The 22,373-nt window shown below is 45.1% G+C and overlaps 2 protein-coding genes across 3 annotated transcripts; one reads left to right on the forward strand and one right to left on the reverse strand.

Moving 5' to 3' along the window:
* Positions 1-699: 699 nt before the first annotated feature.
* On the reverse strand, positions 700-6,291 carry LOC126034190 (cytochrome c oxidase assembly protein COX19). Of its 2 annotated transcripts, XM_049791630.1 has the most exons (3): positions 6,077-6,291; positions 5,811-5,922; positions 700-4,832 (listed from the first exon to the last, which is right to left on the reverse strand). In XM_049791630.1, exons 1-3 carry the CDS (start codon positions 6,273-6,275, stop codon positions 4,745-4,747), a joined length of 399 nt encoding a protein of 132 aa, XP_049647587.1. In that variant the 5' UTR covers positions 6,276-6,291; the 3' UTR covers positions 700-4,744. The 2 variants fall into 2 exon arrangements, with proteins under 2 accessions (XP_049647587.1, XP_049647586.1); XM_049791629.1 differs by having other exon boundaries at positions 702-5,922.
* Positions 6,292-13,379: 7,088 nt separating this feature from the next.
* Positions 13,380-20,723, forward strand: LOC126034178 (cytochrome P450 2K4-like). Its single transcript, XM_049791604.1, has 9 exons — positions 13,380-13,577; positions 15,748-15,910; positions 16,110-16,259; positions 16,546-16,706; positions 17,951-18,124; positions 18,647-18,788; positions 19,343-19,530; positions 20,011-20,152; positions 20,536-20,723. The coding sequence occupies exons 1-9, from the start codon at positions 13,380-13,382 to the stop codon at positions 20,721-20,723; spliced, it is 1,506 nt and encodes a 501-aa protein (XP_049647561.1).
* Positions 20,724-22,373: the final 1,650 nt, after the last annotated feature.

Raw genomic sequence — 22,373 nt, forward strand, 5'->3', positions numbered from 1 at the left:
TTTGTGGGAAACCTGATAGAATATGCAATGTTCCCAATTTAGCAGAAGGATCTCTTCCAGAAGGGATCTCCTCCAGGCAGAAAAGTAACTAAAGTCCTCTGGGGTCACTGGATATACTACCAGAAATGACTGCACTATTGCCTGGTAGCGGATACATCATTCCCTTCCCAGGAATCACGGAAGAGAAATGTAGAAACATACTGCTCTCCAGTGGAACCAGAACCCCCAAGGCACCTTTCAGAGCCTACAGCAATAAGTGATGCTACAGACAGCTTTTGCGTGGGGAGCAGGCTGCTCCTTCTCTCATAGCCTCAAATATCTAAGGTTTAGTTCCAGCAGCTCAGTGGAAATGGGATTGCCTCCCAGTGCTCTCCAGGCCTGCTTGGAGTGAGATAACAACGGGGTGAAACTCAAGAGGTGCTCTAACTGATCTAGTTCCTCCCACAGTTAGCGCTGGTTAAGCCGAGCCTACAAAAGCGGCAGTAAGTGAAAGCTATTTTGATTGCTGCCACAAAGGGCAATTAATCACCAGCAAAGGCCAGCAAGTCTAGTCTCCAAAGGAAACCAAGTGGGTGACTACTCAGCGTGGCCTTGAAGCTGGCAGGAAAAATTGGGGAGAATGCTTTGGAAGAGGACCAAGCGTGAAGGTCAGCTGGCTACACCCATTGCCTGCCTGCAACTGTGCTCAACCCCAAACACTCACTTTACAGGTGCCGAGAGATGCGACCCTTCTGCTACACCAGGTATCCCACTTCCATGTGGCAGATGCAGCAACAATCCTTCCTTAGCACAGAGGCTCAGGCTCATTGTGCTCCTACAAAGGACTTTGGACCATGGCCCACTTCCAGCGCAAGCACAGGAGGCTCTCTTTGTGTAGGCTTTTCTATGAAAGAACACCCAGAGCTTTGGAAATATTTATTAAACCCTTTCTTCCTCGTTCTGCAGGTCATTGCAGTTGTTTGGAGACATACACCTAGAGCTCAAAGTCTCCCAGGAAGACATGACGACGGTTGGCTTGCAGCAATATTCTCTCTGTAAATAAATGCAGCGGTCAAGGTTAAGCTCTCTGCGGCTGAACAGATTCTAATCTGAGCAAAGAAAGGGGAAATGTGTGGGCAAGGCTCTCCTAAGTGCCAATATGTAAAGCTCTGCTGACCCGGAGCCCTCCGGGGACTCCCCGGGACAGGATCCCAAGCAGCAGGGCGCCTGGAGTCATGGTGTGAACGAGGCTTTGCCAAAGAAAAGCTACAGGAAAGACAATTACAACTCCCTTGCTTATTGATTTCTATTACTGTGTTAACAACTTACACAGCTCTTCACTCCAACACAGTCAACAATTCTCCCGCTTCGGGCTATCCCTTCCACACCTGTACAGTTACATCCAGGCCGGCAGTTTGTACATCAGTCCGAGCCAAACCTTGTTTCGCAACTGTTTGCATTTCTCCAGCTCCCAGGGTCTGTCAGCAGGTGGTGCTTTGCGGCAGCGCGGGTGGAGGCAGCACGCAGGCAGGCTTCTCACATGAAGATTAATGCACTTGTGTGGGACTTACCTTGCTCCCGGTGCCACACGCAGCAGAGCAGCTCATCAACTCCAAACAGCTCCATAAAGAAATCAATGCCCCTGACAAACCACCTCCCACACAGCACACACGCCTCAGCTCAGCCTTTCCAGAATACAGATTTTTCCCAACTGGGCGTCAGGCTTCTGGAAAGGTTCCTCCTTGGTACAGGAACAGGAGAGATAGCTACAAACGTACAGCTTTCCCTTGGCTTATACACCAGGAGCACAAACCTGGATACCACAAGCAAAGCTAAAATAAAGAGGTTTTAAATGGGAAGGCTTTAATTAGCCAACTATACATTGGCAGGAATAAACTGAAGAGCATACTGGGAATTCTCTTCTCCCAGATGACTCCGGTGTTGCACGGACTTGTCCCATAGAGCAAGTTGGGAAAATTGTTTGACCCCAGGCTCAGCCTTAATGACTTGTTTTTCCACCACTTCTCAGTTACACTAGATCTCAATCACCATCAACTGATGGCCCTCCTCACCAGCCCTGAGCTCACCTTACAGTTCCACTAAATGTTCTCTTCTCCAGCTAATGCCTTACAGCCAGAAGTATGTGCCTCTGCCAATTCCCCGAGTTTTCAACCATGTGCTCACAGCCCTTTTCTTGTTCTGGCACGAAGGGAACAGCGCTGTGAAGCTCACTCACCATGCTGGGAGGCAGGATGAAACATGCCCATGGATCTGGACAGAATGAGGATGTTCTCTTCTTTGGGTTGGTGAAAGGTGCAAAACCCTCACCCCAGCATTCCCTATTAGGGTGGCAATTATTATTTCTATAGTTATTTTGTGAAGGATGAAGCGTGCTCTGGCTGTTTTGGTGACTCGGCAGCAGTCAAGTCTGCGCTACGCAGGGTCCCACTGGCTACATCGCTGTAACGCTACAGGAGGACTCCAGGCCTGCAAGTAGCACAGAGCACTGTTCACTTCAGCATGCCATGTTTTTTGAAACCGCTTTTTTCCCCACCATCCCTCCTGCAGCAGGTCCAAAATTTGGGCCTTGGTCACTATAAACAGAGTCCCCAGTGGTCCTTCCTTCAGTGTGTAATCTGAGACATTTCATTTAAATGGCAACTATCGCTCCAGCTCAACAGTCAAAATTCACTCACTCAAGACTTCAAAAACTTCACCCCTTTTACTCTATAATAACCTAGAGGAGAGAGCTGGCATCAACCGTCTCAGGAAAAACATGCATCTAACTCTTGAAGTAATTGTTTGGCCAAACAACAGTGCAGAGTAACACCCAGAAGATGAAACTACCACTGGTAACAGCCCGGATTACTCCACCACTGGTGGGTTCTTTCATACCTACCAGGGATTCACTTCACCTTCTAATATTCAGGGAGCACAGAAGCATGAAATTTGATTTCTTTCTTCCAAAGATGCTGGAGATTATTTTAATAATTCTTACTTGGTATCAATGAAAGGAAGCTCTTGTTCAGTGGTTTAATATGAAGTCTTTTAATATCTGTTTCAGCAATAAAATCTCTGCTTTCTTTTCTATAAATGTACTAATCTCACCAAAGGATATAATTTAAACAGTAGAATGAAGTAGAATAAAAATATGCAGCAGCAAGCGAACATTCTTTTCAAACATGAACCCGCTCTGAACTATGTGCAGTCTGTTCAATCAGATTAGACCTGAGCAACAATTTAAATCCCAGCTCCAATCATCAATATGAAGAGCAGAAAACATTCTTTTACCCTTTCCTGCATCTCTGTGTGAACAGATGCACACTGGAGAGAAGCAGGAGCAAAAGGAATAATAGCAGACAGCAGGAAAGGTGAGATGTATCAAACAGAGGACACCAAATAAAGGAGAAAGTGTAGAAGAACTGCTTTCGCAAACAGTGCGTGTATCATTATCTGTAGGCTCTGACCCTAAAGCTTGCCGTTTGAGAGCCAGATACACAGAGAAATGATTCACTGGGTTAAAAAAAAAAGGAAGGAAAAAAAAAAAAAGAAGCAGGGGGGACAGGGCAGGAAATACAGTGGAAAATACATCCAGAGGATTTACAAATGTATTGTCTGCTTGAAACATATTTCTAGGGGGCTAAAAGGCCAAATTATTTTGGCTTGAACTCAGCATTAATTAAGAAAGAATGATTTGCATTAGTGCATCTTAGAAATGCCACTGGGCTCTGATAATTCATGACGAAGTTATACAACACCTATCAGGGATCTTAAAGACATACTCAGACCTGATAACTCACCTACTGTATGGCCTGCCGCATTACCTTCTCAGTGTACGGGCTGCAGCTGTGTGTTTTGGAAAGAAATACTACATTTCTTAAATAGCTAACTCTTGATCTACTCTGGTTTTTAACATAAAATATTTGTTTTTAAAAGAATAAAACTGTCCAATCACATTAATAAGTACATTTCACAGTTGCTTAGAATGCAAATAAATACCATTCCTCTCTCCACACTGATTTCCCCACAAAGATATTAAAAAAACATATGGCAGCTCTACTTGGAGAAATGAATATATTCATAATGAAAGATTCCCAGTTAAATGATGAAATAAAGTTCAGTGAACACTGTTGGCATGGTAAATAAAAGCAGAATCCCTACATGACTCTTGTCTGGAACTAGAAATACTCTCCCAACAATGATGAAGGTTAAAGGACTGAAAAAAACCCCACCCCAGACCCCAAGTGTTTTCTATAACAGGGTGAGAAGGAGATCACCCCAAAGATGGGGATAAATACCCATATTTAATAAAAAGCAATTTGCAAGTACCACAATAGCTTTATTTCCACCTGACAAGTAATTGCTGTAAGCATATTAGTAATGCCCCCATGAGATTAATCTATACTTCAAGATCTACACAATAGAGAGTTTGGGGTTTTTTTGTCTTTTTAAAATAAAGACTTCGCTGTTCTTACAAAGACATGGAGAACACTTCAGGCAATAATTGCTTACTCCGAGGCAAAATTTTCTTATGGATCTTTAAGAGTAGGCTAGAGAAACTAAAAGAAAAAAGTTAAGAGATACTTGAATAAAGTAGACAAAGGCAGTAATTTTGCTCATTTTAAAAAAAATATCTTATTTTAAGAAAACTAAACTTTGAAAGAAGGTTCCTTCAGGAAACGCTTCCTATTGCAACAGAACGTACAATATGTACTACATAAGAGTTATGCTTTCCATACATGAGGAGTGAAGTTGTCTGTCTTCATTACAACTTTTCAGGTTTTGCTTCTGATTTCTCATCTATCAGATCTTTAAATCCCAATTTTTCCAGTGGTTCATTTGCCATAAGTTGCCTAAGTTAAAAACAATAAAACAACAAAAACATTATGCAGAACACAGTCTATAAGCAAGAGAACACCAGCGTTTTCTCTTTCATGTAATATTATTTCCTCTATAGAAATCCAAGACATCCATAAGGAGTGACTGCCATTTGGCAAAGCCTCAGAAGCTTCAGTTTTGGGAAAGCAACATTCAGGGATATTTTTTTTTCTTAACAGCAGTTTTCCAATTAAATCTGTCATTTCCCAATATTAGATACTGAGTAAGAGTTTCCTCACAAACTAACCTGACTCTTGGTTATCTTTAATTAACAGACCACATAAAAGCTTCCTAAGATTCTACCTGTGCCATTTACTACATTTTTAAGTGAATGTGGTTTGGAACAGCACTTGTGGTGCTGCTATACTTTGCTGTAGTAATTTTCAAACGGTTTTTGATTTGCAGCCTTCCTCACCAGCAGCCCATGCAGCATATGCAAGCGTCCTTGTATTGAAGTGCACTTAATAACATCCCTCATGCATTTCCCAGTGAGCTCCCTGACTCACTACTGAACAGAAAGCATTGCAAAGCAATGCAAGAATGGAAACATCCCTAGAAAACCAGCGACCAACGTTTTTTTCCCCTGAACTGAGGAACAAGTTAAACTTTTAACTTGTAACTATAGCCAGAAAAAAAAGAAAAAATCAAGCTTCACATTTGAGAAAGTCGGTTGTGCACAGTGGAAGCTGGCTAAGTCTCGCAGTTAGCCCACCCTTCGGGCAGGATACCTACACCCCATCAAAAACATAAGCCAAGGAAACTGCTGAAGCCGCAAAGGACACCCGCTCCTTACAAGGACACGAGCCCCCCGCACGAACGCCTCCGCTGCGGGCTCCCTTCCCTTCCCCTCCCCGCAAAGGCAGCCCCGCTGCTTCCCCACCCCGGGGGCCACCCGGCTGCCCCTCACCGCCCTCCCCTCTCCGCCGCCGGGCCGGGCCCGGGCCCCCACTTGCCTCTCCATGCGGCACTCGAGGTAGGCCATGGCGCGCTGCCGGCAGGCCCCGCTCTCGTAGCCGCTCTGGCGGAGGCACTCCATGAACCGCTCCTTGAAGGCGCTGCACTCCCCTGAAAGAGACAAGCGAGGACCGCGCTACCGCGGGGCTCGGACGGCGGCCCCGGGCCCGCGTCCCCCCGACCCGGCCCGCGGAGAGCTGAGGGGAGGCCGGGGGGAGAAGGCCCGGCGCTAGGCCGCGGGGAGGCCAGGCCCGCGTTACCGCACCGAAGTGATCCAGCGGGAAGGCACCCTTGTCCGGCGGCCGCGGTTTGAAGCTTTTGGTGCCGAAGTTCATGGCGGTGGACATGTCGCCGGCGGTGGAGGGGACGGACACGGACGAACCGGGGGTCCTTCCGCTCACACACCGGCCACCGGGGGGAGCCGAACACCGAGCGTCGGCAGCTCCGGCGAGCGCCGAGCGCATCGAGCGGGACACGTGACCGCTGCCGCTCCGCGGGGGCGGAGCCACGCCGCTCTGGCAACGGCATCGGCGTTGCTATGGCAACCGGAGCGGGGCCGCCGCCTCACCCGTGCCGGGCGGGCGGGGGGACAAGAGTGACGTCACTGCCGCAGGCCTCGGCCACCCGCGCGGGTCACCATGGAGACGCCGCCGCTGGCCGCCATGTTGGCCCGGGCCGGCGGCCTCCGGCGGGGGCGGCGGGGTCGGTCCCACCTGAGCGGGAGGGTCGGGCCGGTGGCGGTCCCGCTGTCCTTCCGCCTCCCCGGCGTCCGGGGCGCGATCAACGTCTGAGAAATAAACCGATTTCTTCTCATAAAAACAGTTGTTTTTTCTCCTAATTCGCCTCCCGACTCTCTGATTGGGAAGGGTGAGAGCGATGGTCACGGGCAGCAGGGAAAAACGGTTTGTCCTCTAGCGTGTGGTCGTTTAGAAACGAAGGGGAAAAGAGCAAAACTCAGAACGTGGTGTCAGCAAATCGGTTTATACAGGATCCAGCCTCATCCGAGCGTCTCCCGTCTCTGCCCGGGAGCCGGCGGACAGGGCCCGGGCTGAGGCCGGGCTCCTCCTTCCCCTCGGCCACGAAGAACAAGTTCCTCACCCGTCACTGCTGAGCAACGGGGCTCGACTTAAAACCACATTTTCCAGGACCCCGCTGTGGCTGGCGGTGTGATCCGAGAGCCCCGGGGATCAGCACACAGAGCTGAGGCACTCCTGGGAAGCGAGGACCAACTTCCCTTAGAAATCCAGCAGGATTTCGGAAAAGCCAGCCCCGTCCCACTGGAGTGAGTGAACTCGGCCATCAGCCGCCATGGCAGCAGCGACGTGATTGTTCGTCCCTCATTAATCCTCACGGTTTGACACCTGTGAGCAAACCTGACGGACAGCACCGTGTTATTTTATGCCTCCTACAAGCGATGGGTGAGCTGGCGGCTGCCCATCACGCAGCACAAACGCCGATGAGGTCGGTAAAACCAAGCGGTCATCGGCAGATGCTTGGGAAATGGTGGACTTCCAGATCCTCAAGACAGATAACTAAGAAAAACACCCCTTTTGCCCGCAGGTTTACAGCATGCTCTCTGCAGAGCCTCGGATCTCATCCTGAGAAGCGGATGAGAAATGGTGTTAATCTAACCCTCCCGAGTGTTAACCGTGGATTACTGTTAGAGTCTTTTTTCTTCTTTGCCCATAGCTGCCATCGGTTTAAGATGGTCTTTCATCTGTTTTAAGTTGATTTTCTTTTAATTAAATGACTGAGATAAGTAGAAAGAATTTGAGGCTGGGTAAAAAAAAAGAAACAGCTGCAATTGTTAAGGACAGCCATTATGGAAATATTACCTGCAGCCCCATTTAAAGTGCATTTTTTTTATGCTTTGATTGCTTCCTTATTACAGTATTGAAATTGTAAATGGAAAATTACACCATGTTCTATTATATAAGCAACTGGTTTACACAGCCTGAAATATAAGGTTTTATTTATTATTATGTTTTCAGGGCTATGAACAATAGATTTTTTTATTATACAGTAAATAGCACTTTTCCACTTGACTTCGTTATAACACTTAACAGTAAAAGGGAGATACTCCTCTTTCATACACACATGCAGCAAACTCTCTCCCGGATCTCGGAGGACCGAGCAGCAGAGAAGCAGCTTTGGTTTATCTGGACAAGTTTAACTGAAGTGTCAAGGCACTTGATTTTAGCAAGCTGCCCAAATTACGTTCCTTAGTTTCTGGCACAGTGATTGACTTGCCGATTGCCCATGTGATGAAGGAAGAAATCAAAGGAAAAAGAGATGCAGGGATCCCACAGCGGAATTATTCCCAAACAACGACAATCCTATGCAAAGGCTATATCAACTTGCTGTATTACATTATATTCGAATGTTTTGATTACCTATTAATTAACTTGGTGTCTTTCTTTGACGTCTTAAATTTTGTAGTTACCCAAATTCAGGTCAGGTATAGTAGCAGGTGTTTGGTTATGCTTACTTAATGTTTTTATTGCAAATGTCAGTTGTGTCTTCTAGAGTTTCCTTTAAAAGTACAGTTTGTCTTAGAATCTAATACATGTACTTTAGCAGTTTAGTATGTATTTTTCCCAAGGAGATCAAATGAAACCCCCATTAGATAATCAGTGTGAAGGAAAAAAATCTCATTTGCAGATTAAGCCAACCAGTTCCAAAAGAATTCAGTAAAAACAGTGCCACAAAGAGCAGTACCACAAACAGAGAATTAAATGCTTTTCACATACTATCTTTCAAAGAATTGAGAGACTTTCACAGCATCAGGGAAATCTGAAATAGCCGTTTCAGTAAAAAGGTACCCATTGTACAAGAGAGATCAGATAATTTGTAAAACATGCAGTGTTTTACAGTATCTCTCATCTGGAGTCCTGAGCCCTTTCCAACAGTTAAAAGGCTCCCCAAACTAGGGAAAATCTTGGATCTTCCCCTTTCAAGTTACACAACTTGATAGATTTAAAAAAAAAGATTCCTTTGGTTGAATCAGAGTTGTTAGTCATTAATTATGGATGAAAGAGTCATTAATTATGGACTAAAGTAACATTTAAAAAAATGTTTGCTCTTTTACACTGTTGTCAGATCACACTGAAAACTTATTCCACTATTGGTGCTTATGCATCAAATGTACCCTCAAAAGGAGTTTTTACACACTCAGCATTACTATTGGAAGCACCAAATTGAATAATACATCAGAGCAGAACCTTTATTCCTTTTTATAGGCAGGGTGAAGTCCGGGACTTTCATTATTTTCCCTCTCTCACTATGCTGCATCTTTTAAGAGCCTTCAGATTCAAATTATCAGGCAGTTAATTTGAAAATAATTTATTGACAAGCCATGAAAGGCTTTGAGTGAAGTACTAGGGGATTTTGTAGCTTGATTTGGGATAGCTGTAAGAAATTAATCAGTTGAACAAGACCAAGCACATTCAGACGCTGGAATTTGTGCCCTTGAGACTGCTGTTCCCAGCCCAGGCACAGAACACACCTCAGAGAAACATCCTTCCAGGATCACTCATTCCTACGCCTCACCCTCGCGCGGCGAGCACGCCGCCAGCTCTTACATAAGGTCTCTTGCTACATCACTGCCACAGGCTGTTGTAAACCATTTTTCTCCCTTTTAATTCAGGTTCCTAGACAAGCAAAAATGCAGAATATTGCCAGAATAGTCTGAGGAATGGGGATTTCTGTTGTGGATGATTAATGAAATATTATTGTTTTGCACTTACAGGGAAATCATAGTTTCATGCCAGTAAGGTCAGGGCCTTAATACGTTATGTGCTCTACAAAGATGTACAGAATGATAGCTCATCTTCTGTTATGACTGAGCCAAAGCCTCATCAGGTTAGAGGGTAATGTGGTAGAAATAGTAACACTGCGCTGAAAGCTAAAGAAAACTTTTTTCTGACATTGCTAGTTGCAATTCTGTTACATCTAAATCCACATCTCTATCTATCTGCATCAAGACAGGGGGCCCAAAAGTAAGATGCTGGGACCCTAGCTTGGTAGATACCTACCAACTAATCATCCTTTGTGATATGCCCCAAATTGCCCTTGGATTAATATAATTTCTGCAATACTGTGTTGAGATAGTCTTGAAGCTATGTTGAGGCATTTGGTCTGTTCAGTTATATTTTGAAAATACATTCTTCATAACCTGACCTCGTCACTGCTAACTTCCCAGGTCAGGCTGCCTTGGCTTGTTGGCCTAAGTGTGCGGTCTGGAAGATCATGCTTCTGGCTATAGTCACAATGGATTTTACTGCAAATATTTTTATAGATATGCATATTATAAAGTACATTGCCAGCACCAAATCCCAGGATCTCCCACGTATTTTGTCACTGAGTGAGAATCATGAAGGAATGACATCTATTCAGTCCAAGAACAAGGCTTTAAAAAGCAACAAAGTTCCTGAGAATGGTTTGTTGCTAAAAGGGGTAAATGCTTAACACAAGTGGGAAATACTGTCACCTTAGGCTCTGCACAGAGACAATGCACTAATACCATGCACAGATTTTATTTTCTTCTCCCAGTGACCAGCCCCATCACATACAATCTTTCATCTCAGAATGGTGAAAACCCAAGAATCTTTCATTGAAATTTTACAGTGAAATAATGATTTTTTTAAAGTATTTTTCAGGAGTCTTTCTTCCCAAAGTAGATGTGCAACACACGCTGATTTGACAGATAAATCAAAAGAAATCCAGTACAAGTTATTTGTATCAAAATGAAAGTAACGAACACTTGAGATACTGATCACTACCCTGAAGTGATCCTATCGAAATACCAATTTGCAGCATGGGAAGAAGCGGGTGTAATCCAATAAAACAAAGCAATAATTATGAAAAAATTGAAAGAGGTCAAGGTCAGAAAGCTCTTGACTTCTTTTTGCACTGGCATTTGTCAAGGTGAGCAAAATCCATTAGCAAAGAGCAGCCTGAGTTTTAACACATCTGAGTCTTTAAAAATGTTAATGTTTAATAGGGTGTGCTCATGCTTTATATATCCCTGGTAACAATGCACAGGCTGATAGGAATCTCTTGAGGTTGTAAATCAGTGGCAGAGCCTTGCAAGGCACACAAGCACTTGCTGTTCACTTTCATGGTTTATTATGTTATCAGAACTCATTGACTGAATTATGGCCTTATAACAGCTCTTTCTCTGTGTTATCCTACTATTACTGGAGCATTATTGACCTATGTCCCATTAGAAGATTATATGCCCTCCAAATGAGCACACAGAAGTTAGATGACTCTGTGGCTGTTTAATATACAGGCTCATTTTCTAGGAGGAACCATTTGCCTGACCTATGCCCACAAAATCTGCTTACCTGAAGATGCTATCGGTTCTGGCTTGGGCTGATAGACAAAGACTTGTGAGTGTGGAGCAATGTTTTCTCCCCAGTCCTGTGTGGGATGCCTCACCTGCAAGCCAACAACTCAGCTGCAGGCTGTGTTCAGGATTGCATACTAGAAGCCAAGGTATGTGAGGAAGAAATGGAGGTGAGGACATCATGTTAGTTGGATTTTAAAACTGCAATGATTCCCTCCCATTGGAGAACTCACCCATCATTTCCCAGAGTGCATGCATCAGTCCAGCATGGTGCAAGTCCATAGGTTCACTACTTGAGAAAGGATTTCACCCTATGTTATCAGCAGGTACAACCTGAAGCTTTAAACAGACTGAAAGCCCTTGAGAAGGTGCTTTTGCTTTCTGTGGCCGTAGCCAGCTCTACTCCATCAGAGCAGTGATGGCTATATTAAACAGAAACAATAAATTTCTTCCATTGGTACCCAATTGGGCTCATGCAAGGTTTTCTTCCTCACTCTTACTGTACCTTATAAAGTCTCAAGTGTCCCAGTAGTTTCTTCCTTTTTCTCAGAGAAGAGTCTGGCAAAACAGCATATTTTTGGAAATGTCTGGGAGAAGAGGGTGCAGACCAAGACCTCAAAGTTGTGCAGCAAATCTTGAGACGGACATGACCATCCATTACCCTCCTTTCTTTGCCCACCCTGCCTAGCCCTCTTCTGCACAGGGTAATTCCCCCTTGTGAAAAACTCCACTCCTGATAACAAGCCTTGGAGAAGAGGCAGACATGCAGGCACCTTTTTCATGTCAATCTAGTTAGAGTTTATTGATTTCCCTTGCCTTCGGCTAATGTACTTTTATTATTATTAATAAATAATCATCATTTTTTCCATCAGTGGAGCCTGCACCCAGGAGCCTTGGAGGATTCTAGCAAAAGTATTATTAAAACTAAAGATTTCTAAAGGGTTGAACAGCAGCATGGCTGAGAAATCTGACAGAATCTGCAGCTGGGGAGCAAAATATCCCCACCTGAGAATATGTGATAGAGCATCAAATTGACTCCTTCCCTCAGTGCCACCATTTAAAACTGTGGCCTCCTGTTCACGATCACTTCTGCTTTGTTGTCATCCCCCAAGGATGCAGGTGGGTGGCTGCTGGGGAGCTGTCGCCCAGGCATGCGGGCTCTTGCAGGACCCTGCCCTGGCATGGTGCATGACTCAGTACACCCGGAGTGCCAACGCTGTTGCTGTGTTCTCCTTCTGGCTGGCTCCCCCTCTGCAATAGCTGCCCAGGCAGCCCCCGTCCTCAGTACTCTGCCTGGCCAGCTGCAGAGCCTGGTCCTCGCTCCTCCCAGGTTACAAAGATCCGGGATCTCTTTCCCAATCTGGGCAGAAGGATTACCTGGAGGGGATGGTTTCTGCTAGAGGATTGCATGCATCTGCTCATAAACAGGCAGGACAGCGGGGAAGGAGTCATCACCAAACTCAGACACAGAGATGGACATCGAGACGCACATTTCTCTGGACAGTAACCTGCAAAATAGTGACTGAAGTGATTTCAGGGGCATTTGGGGATTGCCGGTAGAGGATTTGGGGGACAAAGATCAGTAACAGTGTCAGCAATGAAAACACTGTGTTGCTCAAGGAGGTGATTTTACTGGGGTGGTAGGCAAGCAAAGAGAATTAGAGCTGCCACCTGTAAGTAGACCTACTCCCGCCTGCAGTCCTGAATTAGCACATCTTCATGCCACCATCGTTCCAACCCCTCCTTGGTCAGCCTTCTCTTCCGTGAGGACTTTCTTGCCAGCTGCACTCTGGGCCATGCATTATTGTGGGCTTTCCCTCCTGTGTCCTGCTTCCCCCATTGCATCACCAGTGGTCTAGCTGAGTCCTGTGACCTGGCACGTGACAGCAATCCAGCACGGGTCCTGTCCCTTAATGCTGCCCTTGAAATCACATAGACCACAACATGTCCATGACACAGATTTTCACTGGGAAACAAACACCTTGCCCCAGTGTTGTAGATGAAATAGGAGCTCCAGATTAAGGTAATCCATGTTTCAGAATAAAATAGGGTGCTTTATTTGGCAAGAAAAAAAGTACATCGGGTCCAAATGGAAGTAAACAAGACCTCAGAGTCCTTTTCTCTGTGTAAAGCCACTTCCTCAGAAGGTGTGTTCAGGCAATGACAGAAGGGCTATAAAGGGAACCCAAGATGCTCATACCCACACTTTGATTTAGACATGGCCATACAGAGTTTGCTGCAGTACGTGGGCTCTAGCTTGCTGCTGTATTTGGCAGCAGGGCTGGTCGCTCTTCTTTACTTTCTTACCAGCTTGAAGAAATCGGTTTGCAGTTTGCCTCCTGGGCCACGACCTCTTCCTCTGATTGGAAACTTGAATGTGGTGGACCTGAAAAAGCCGTTCCAGTCGCTGACAGAGGTAGGGTCTGAGTGAGCAGGCAGGAGGAAAACAGGCAATTCCTGAAGCAAGAAATGCAACTAAGGAAATGGAGATGTAATTGTGTTTGCGTTGTGTGGAGGGCAGAAATGAGATATTTGGCGTATAGGCAGACTGGCAGGGTGACTTTACCTTCAGAGGTATACACACATACATATATTTATATATATAAACATAATACACACATTCCTTCCTTCATACACACACAAGTGTAGACCTCCACCTCTTGCAATCAGCTCCATATTGTTGGTATTTTGAGCCCCTCAGAGGCTGCAGGTAGAAGACCCGAGTTGGGCCAGCCTGCTGACAGATCAGGACTATTTGCCATCAAGAGATGTCTCACTGCAGACAGACCTCTCCCACTGAAGGCAGTTAGTAAGGAAGGAAAGAAGGAAGGAAGGAAGGAAGAAAGGAAGGGAGGAAGGGAGGAAGGGTATCATCCCCTGCAATGCAAAGCTCAACTCTGCCTCCCCAACCCTTCTCCTGCACACACACACTGGCCAGGGTTATTTAAGACTTGATGCATGGCTTTTATATGTCTAGGTAAACAAATTGCTTTTTCTTATGCAGCTCTATGGATACTTATATTTCTAAAAGAGAAAAAAAATACTTCAGTAGTATAAAGCCAGGTGCAATGCTCGTTTCAGAAAGTGTCTGCTGTGTTCCCATAGGGAGGTGGGGACAAGCCAATGTGAATTCAGATTTCTTCTGGTTGCTGTAGGGACAGTTGAGGTGCTGTGAGTGACCTGTGTGTGTGCCTACCAGACATCTATGACCGGGGAAACCCAGTCCCCAGTGAACTCCTTCAGCCACCTGAAGAGCTGCAGTGAGGGGGCAGTGCAAACACTGAGATTCTCCAGTTAGACATAGAAGAAAGGGTATCCCGGGCTGCAAAAGTACAGAATTCCTATAACAGTCATGCAGTGTTCATCTGCCTTGATTTATGGTGCAGAGGACTGTGCAGAGCACAGTTTTGATGGGCTTCTGGTTCTGAGCTCCCATCTGATCATATGTATGTTTGAGGCTGCTGGTATGGAAGAAAAACTGATTTTGGTGATACTGGAGGATTTTATGATACAAATGTCACAGGAAGGCACCAGACTCATTTCCTATAATCTGCCAAGCAGCTTTCTTTAGGCTTTCAGGCCTGCCACATCCAATACTTATGTTGCTGAGAAAAAACAGGGTTGATGCCAAGAAGTACTAATGCAAAGAAATGACCAAAGGAAGGCTACGAGGCGGCTGTGATTCCCTGCCTCTGGCTCTGCCACACACTCTGTGAGCTGATGGGGATGAAAGAACCAGTGTTAATATTATCTCCCAAGCCGTCAAACCACCGTTTGATGAAAACAAATTCAATTTGTCTGGTGTAATAACAGGAGCTGCTTCTAATCTGAAATTCAATTTTCGGAATGTATCTAATGCATAGCAAATGGTAACCCAGGCACATCGGAAACAAGAAGACATTTGGAGCGGATGGCTTGCAGTGTGTTTAAACGAAGTCTAAAATACCGAGTGAATGATTAGATTGTCAAAGCCAGCCTTCTGTGTAACAGATGATTCATATTTAATTTGCTATAAAAGCCTAGAGCTCCTGTGACATTATCTACAAGAAAATGCTTCCTAGTTGGATTCAAGTTTCTGGTGGCCAGCAAATAATTTTGCAGTGACTGCAACACTACCCGCCTTGCCATAATTAGAGACAAGTGCTGTCCTGAAAGAAAGAGTTATTGTCTAGCTTTGTTTTTGTAGTGTTTGTGGCTTCAGCCTCAAAGATGTGTGCACGCCTGCTTGCCTCAGGTCAACAGCATTAAAATAAACAGGCCTGCCTGCTACAGCATTTTCTAACCAGCCTCTGAATGGTAGTATCACTACGCTGGCCTGTTACTGCAGAACACCACAGGAATGCAATGGCATTTTATTGACTTCTCTGATAGAAGCAGTGATAGCAGACACCTTGTTGTGCAAACAGGGTGCAAGCAGAGATGCTGGCAATTGATAGCTGTTGCTCATTAGTTGCATTACAGCAGCGCCTGGAGACTTCAGGCAGGGCTGGGAGGCTCCTTTGGGGCTAGAAACCATCTGGGGTGGCTAGTGCTAGCGTTTGGGTCCAGATCTGGTTTTGAAGGAACATATTTATTCACCTTGACAGCTCTCCAAGATATATGGCAATGTCTTCACTGTGTATTTTGGACCCAGGAAAGCTGTAGTACTGGCTGGATATGAAACCATCAAGGATGCCCTTTTAAATCACGCTGAAGAATTTGGAGAGAGGGCAGAAATACCCATATTCAGGAAAATGACACAAGGAAATGGTAAGTGACCTTCTGGTTGGTTAGTTCTTGCAGTTTGTATACGTTCATTATATTCTTACAGCAGAGAGTATCATCCTCTTACAGATTGCTTTTTGTTTATATAACAGTGTATCAAGCAGCTTTGGTACCAGTGTGTAAGAAGGCCTTATAAACGTTTATTAACCACGGGTAACATAAGGATGTTACACCTTTATTTTAGGCATAGCATTCAGCCATGGAGAGCTATGGAAAACTATGAGAAGATTCACCTTGTCCACACTGAGAGATTTTGGAATGGGAAGGAGAACCATTGAGATCCGAATCCTGGAGGAAGTAAATTCCCTTATCAAATATTTTGAATCCTATCATGGTGAGTGTTAAGACTTTCATCCAGAGACAGAAAACTTGTCTAGCAGAACAATAAAGATTAATGAAAGTTTAACTCGGAGCAAATGGTATCTCATGGTTAAAGTTCAGCATACGTTGAAGTAGGTTATTAAACCAAGGCCTTAAAACATTGAAACCGAGTTCCCTGCTATGCATTCTGGGTGGTGAATGAGTTTTTTCTTTGGGAGCTCAGGACTACATTTCCATAGGAAACCATATAGAAATAAGCATAATCACACCATCATTTGTTTTCATTGCTTGAAATACAGGGAAACCGTTTGATACGAAGATGATACTCAACAATGCTGTATCCAATGTCATCTGCTCTGTATTGTTTGGAGAGAGGTTTGAATATGATGATCCTGTATTTCTAACTTTGCTGAAGCTGATAAATGAAAACACTAAGCTGTTGGGCTCCCCTATGGTGCTGGTAAGAGCTTGATTTTATGTTTTAGCTTTTAGGTTTCGGGGGGATATCCGGTTGCCCATGTTTGTCCTCCTGGCCTCCCATGTCTTGCTTCTTGAGAACAAGAACATTATCAGCCAGCCAGCAGCCTGTACAGAACACATCTGCAGTTCTGTATCCACAATGCACATATTCCCAGGGTCCTGCGCTTAGTCTTTGAAGCTTATTAGTAAAAGAAAAAACACAAAGTCTTCACAAAAGGAACTACTTTACCCTCTCTGAAGAGCAGAAGCACAATATGTCTTTCATATCAGAGATCGGCCTTGAAATGCCATCTCAAATCTGCCTCCATTACACCTTCAGCAACTGTCTTAGTTCTGCCTCCCCTAGAACCAGGTTTGACAAACTTCTTTTTCTTTTATTTTGGCCACTGAAACTCAATCTTAGCAAACTAACAGCTGATATAAAGCCTGTTCCTTCCTGACACAAAGCTTCTGCTTTGAACTCCAGTGGAGTCGTCTTTCTGAGCTGCACTGAAGTCTGCAGCTGGCTGTAACTCCAGACCAGCTAAGCCCAAAAAGCACCACCTGAGCACAGGTCAGAGTTACACACCATGTACAGACACTATCCCAGGATGAGGCACCAGCTAACATCGGGTGTTTGTTTAATTGTCTGGCAGGGCAGCTAGTGGTCTCCTTGAAGATGTGCACAGCTCTCATGGGATGATGGGGGTGAGACCCCTCCTTTCTCCTGACAGCACATATCTCCATAGGACATACCGCAACGCTGTGCCCAGTCCAGCTGCTAGAACAGTGTAGTTGGGTCAGCTCGGTGCTGTGCCTAAGCTACTTGGCTTGGAAAGCACCGTGTTGACCCAGCAATATTGTCTGTCTGTGGAGGTGGCCAGTTCAACTCCCTTCTGCCATAGGATGTGACACATCCGAGGGCTTTCCCTGGAATAGGTACAATGCTCACTTTCCAATATTTCACATCTGAGACCCTCTGTCCCACCACCTACACAGCTGGAAGCCCTGAAAGAAGAGTAAGTTGATGAGTCTCCCAAAAGTCATGGCAAGGACCCATGCAGAGGTGTAACAGAGAAAACACTATTCCTGCAGCAATTCATAGCTCTTTGGACTGTACAAGAGAATGTGAGGGAATTACAGCCTGAAATGCCAGGGCGTGGGACAAGGGACCAGCAGTGTGATTTGAGACATCAGTATGTGTTCAAAATGCCAATTAACAGTAAGACTTCTCTTGCTCCACAGTTATATAATTTCTACCCATCCCTTGGATTCCTCTCTGGAGCTTCCAAGACTGTGCTACAAAATGTCAGTGAACTGAACGCTTTTCTCCAGAAGCTCTTCCAGGAACACAAAGAAGAGTTTAATGAAAATAACTTAACAGGCTTTGTTGATGCCTTTCTGATGAAGCAACAACAGGTACTTTAAAGCTAAGTCCCAGAGTCTTTCTATTCTCTTAGCTCTGACTTAATATTAGGACTGACCATCTGTCAGGGACTGGGAGTGAGTGGAAACAGAAGAACTGCAGTGAGCAGAATATGTCAAAGCTCATACTCACAGTGAGCTGCGCTGTACTTGCTCCACTGAAACTGCTGGTTAAAGGGATCTAATTGTCAAGATGTCCCGTGTGGGGGAAATAAGTTACCATTTATTGGGAGGAGATCATCCCAAACCTTCCTTCAAGAATGGTACAGTGATAAACTTCATTGCAGTAACTAAATTCCAACTAACCTAATATCTAGACCTGGGGATTGCACATAAGCTTGGGACCAGACAAATTCCATACAGCATAGGCCCTAATGCTAAAATACTAAACATTTAGTTTCCCAGAGCATATAAAGTCACAAAAAGCTAAAAATACAGATAAAAATGGTGGCAACACAGCCACATATTGGTATCACTTGCTGTAGAATTTATGGCTATTACCTGTATTTTTTGAAGGAGTCAAAGAAACCCCACACTATGTTCAATAACAGAAACCTGTTGTTTTCAACCCTGGACCTCTTTGCCGCTGGGACTGAGACTACTTCTACAACTGTGCGCTGGGGACTTCTTCTGATGATGAAATACCCAGAAATTCAGAGTAAGGCTGAGAAGTCCTCTTGTACAATATACTGTTGCATGCTTAAAGCTTTGGTTGTGGAAGGGAGTGTAACTCATTCAGTGTTGTCTAGAGTAATTATTCTGAGTACTCTGAGAGAGATAACAACCGTTGACTTTACAAAGGAATTTTATTCAGCTGGATTGCAATAAACCAGCCCAGCCAAGTGGGAGAGGCTAAGGGCCAGTCTACAGTTACAGTTAAGCTCCCCCATCGTTATTCTCCTGCAGGCTATGGGCTTACGTCACTAAAGGTCTCCTCAGGAGCTGATTCTGATCTGATTTCTGTTGAAGGCTGTGGGGTAACAAAGGTGTGTGATCAGAATCAGGCATGGTGTGTGCTGTAGTGACTCCATTCAAGCTCCCATGGCTCAACAACAAACCTGAAAAAACCACACCATGCCCTGACTTACCCACTTCTGCTTTTCCCAAACACCCCTTAAAGTTTTTGCTTTTCTTCATCTTGGCCAAACTGGAGGCCATTTCAGTTACAAGATAAGAGGGTTATCAGCTTCTTAATCCTTTCCTCCCTCCAAGGAAAGATTCAGGAAGAAATGGACCATGTCATTGAACCAGGAGAGCTGCCTAAGTTGGAGGACCGGAAAAAAATGCCTTACACAGATGCAGTGATACATGAAATACAAAGGTTTGCCAATATTGTACCAATGGGTGTATCACGATCAACTCCTACCGATGTGAATTTCCAAGGCTATGTGATTCCTAAGGTGAGCTTTGAGGCTAGCAGCTTGCACTGCACAGATTCCTTACAGTTTTATTTAAAGCAGACAGGAAGAAAAATATAAAAATCTAAAGATAGCATGATGTGTGGTTTAATCTATGATGTGATCCCTTGTCTTAGATCCAGGACAGCTATTATAAACATGCGCTGGACTGTGGTCTGTTACAGCTGTTTGAATCCAGAATAACCAGAGAGTTAATTAAATGCCAAATATGGAACCTCTACTTCAGTATCTTTCTTGAAAGATCTGACTCTGTAAGAAGGGAATGTTTTGTGGTCCAAAAGGAGAGCAGCAGCTACTGATAACAGGCAGAGCCACAGTGGGGCAGGGAAACATCCCCCAGTTCTGTCTGCCATGGCTCAATCTTATTTGCCTCTTCACATTAGAAAAAAGAAAGCAGCCTGGATCAACTAGGAAAGTGATCTGCTCTAAACAGCTACTCTGAGTTTCTTTGATCCCTTTTAGGGTACAGAGATCATTCCGCTGCTGACCTCTGCTCTGAATGATGAGTTACACTGGAAAACCCCAGATCAGTTCAACCCTTCCCATTTCCTGGATGCTGATGGGAACTTCATTAGGAGAGAGGCATTTATTCCATTCTCCATAGGTGAGAGGGGTAATGTGTGCACCACCTGGGGCACAGTTCCCACGGATTTTAAGAAAGTATGCAAGTTGGGGGACACAGAACATAGGATAAGGGTTTTCTGGTAATTTGTCCTGTCAACCATTGCTGTAGGTAACCACTTCTCCCTTGGAAGATCTGGGAGACACTGGTTTACCCATGGTCACTGAATGGTCTCACATACCTACAGGCTTCTGTGTGGTTTGAGACCAAGTCAGTAGCACCTCTAATATACAGAGAGAAGGAAGGAAAAATTTCCTACCTCGGCAGCCTGCTCTTACAGACTGTACATCCAGTTTAGAAGGTCTCAGACATCAACACTAACAGTTATGGTGCTGATCGTTTACTTCTCTCCTGGTTGTTTTCAGGACGAAGGGCTTGCCTTGGAGAAGGACTGGCCAAAATGGAGCTGTTCCTCTTCTTTGCAGGCTTGCTCCGCAAATTTGTTTTCCAACCTGCTCCTGGAGTGGATAAGTCAGACCTAGATCTCACTGCTGATGTTGGTTTTACCTTGAACCCCATGCCTCACCTGGTCTGTGCTGTGCCCTACGAATGATCAGATGACATGGAGTTAGAGTAGTGAACACTTCAAGCTTGAAAGCAAGTCTAGTTACAGGGGAAAAAAGCTGTCTGTACCTGAGCTTTAGGGGAATGAAGACACTGGGCACTGCTCTTTTTCTCTCATTCATGCAATTCTTTCCAACAGCTCTTGCGGTGTCTGTATAAGGCAAACCCTTCAGACAACCCTGAGTACTGCTCTCAGAAACAGTGTGATTCATTCCTGGAACAGTCCATCAGAGATGCAGTTTTCAGGGCTGTTTGAAAGAATGAAATGGCTTCAAGCCTCCTCTATAGATGTAACCCATTAGAGGCTCTCCCCTGAGAGCCTCCACAGAGAATTTCTCAGCCCAAAGTCCAAGCTTTATAGCAGAGCCGATTATCGATGGCCCAGCTGGAGACAACAGACACTTACTGGATCTGGAAATCTCCCCAGGACGGTTGTTCAGCTGAGCCTCAGACTGAGCTTCCATTGTGCGATACAACCTGCCTTATCTTTATTACAGAGTCCCAGACACGAGGGTGTAACATGGGCTGATGCCAAGAGCCAGGCAAGGGACAGTTATCAGAAAACATCTAAGTGGTTTGGGAAGCGGGTTCATTCCGACTCACACTAGGCACTTTATGCTGAAGAGCCTATTTATGATGGGGCCAATCTAGCAGCTTTCTGCTTCTGCTAAGAAAGGCATTTCTACCACTCCATCACCTCTCCTGGCTTCATGCTGGCTCTGGCTCTTGTCTGATCCCTTACTGGGCCATCTTAGATCCCTAAACTGGCAAAGAATGACCAGCCACAGAAAGTGAGGAGTTTCTGAATCGGCGTGGCTAAAGCTGGACACAAGCCCGAGGCAGTGTGAGGGTGATGCAGCCTGGGGCTGGACAGCAGGACTGCCATGCTCCCATCGGAGAGCTGAGAGAGGCTCAGCCCTCTTCTCTGCTTGCACCTTAGGAGCCGTAGTTGCTCTCTAGATCCTCTCTACCCTCCACAGAGAGAGAGAAGACCCTTCGGTGGATGATTTAACTGCCATAAGGTCTGAATTGCTCACTCTCTCCATTGCCTGCAGGGTGAGCCATCATCCACAGGCTCCTAATTCAAACTTCAGTCTCATGTATCAGGTGTGTTGAGATGAATAGGGACAATATTTTCCATTTGACTGAAAATGGGGCTTCAACTCTTTAGAAAATGTTGCTGTCTGTCTTCAGCTCTACACCAGATACATAGCCCCTGGCATTTCAAGCTGTCTTCCCCTCCAGACATTCCTTGTGTCAGGGATAGGCAGCAAGGTCTCCAGGCAGAGTAACAGATCAGCCTGCACTACTGAGCAAATACCACTGCCACAGGCTCCCATGGAAGTTATATGTGCTCAGTACTCAGCAGGAGCAGGGCCACTGCAATAAGAACTGCAAGCCAAATTTTGGTACTTGCAAAAAGTGCTTTGGCCACTTTTGTAGGAACCTAAGTCAACAAATTCAGAGCTGATAACGCTCATGTTCTGCCAGCAGAGATCCTGCATCGCTCTCAAGGCTAATAGGATTTTGAATGTAGTCACTGTGAAAATAGATGTAAAAACTGGTAATAGAGTCTGGAAGGAGAAGCAGGTTAGACTTTGTTACCAAGTTGCTCACCTGTACCATTAACTTGTCATAC

The sequence above is a fragment of the Accipiter gentilis genome, chromosome 33 (genome assembly GCF_929443795.1).
Source record: "Accipiter gentilis chromosome 33, bAccGen1.1, whole genome shotgun sequence".
Classification (NCBI taxonomy): domain Eukaryota; kingdom Metazoa; phylum Chordata; class Aves; order Accipitriformes; family Accipitridae; genus Astur; species Astur gentilis.

What these genes read in the sequence shown, in the direction of transcription:
- LOC126034190 (XM_049791629.1), bottom strand. Translation starts at nt 6,275, where the DNA reads ATGCGCTCGGCGCTCGCCGGAGCTGCCGACGCTCGGTGTTCGGCTCCC. An exon ending in CTTCCCGCTGGATCACTTCG is followed by an intron (nt 5,923 to 6,076) that starts GTGCGGTAACGC and finishes TGTCTCTTTCAG; the next exon opens with GGGAGTGCAGCGCCTTCAAG.
- LOC126034178 (XM_049791604.1), top strand. Translation starts at nt 13,380, where the DNA reads ATGGCCATACAGAGTTTGCTGCAGTACGTGGGCTCTAGCTTGCTGCTG. An exon ending in CGTTCCAGTCGCTGACAGAG is followed by an intron (nt 13,578 to 15,747) that starts GTAGGGTCTGAG and finishes TCACCTTGACAG; the next exon opens with CTCTCCAAGATATATGGCAA. An exon ending in GAAAATGACACAAGGAAATG is followed by an intron (nt 15,911 to 16,109) that starts GTAAGTGACCTT and finishes CCTTTATTTTAG; the next exon opens with GCATAGCATTCAGCCATGGA.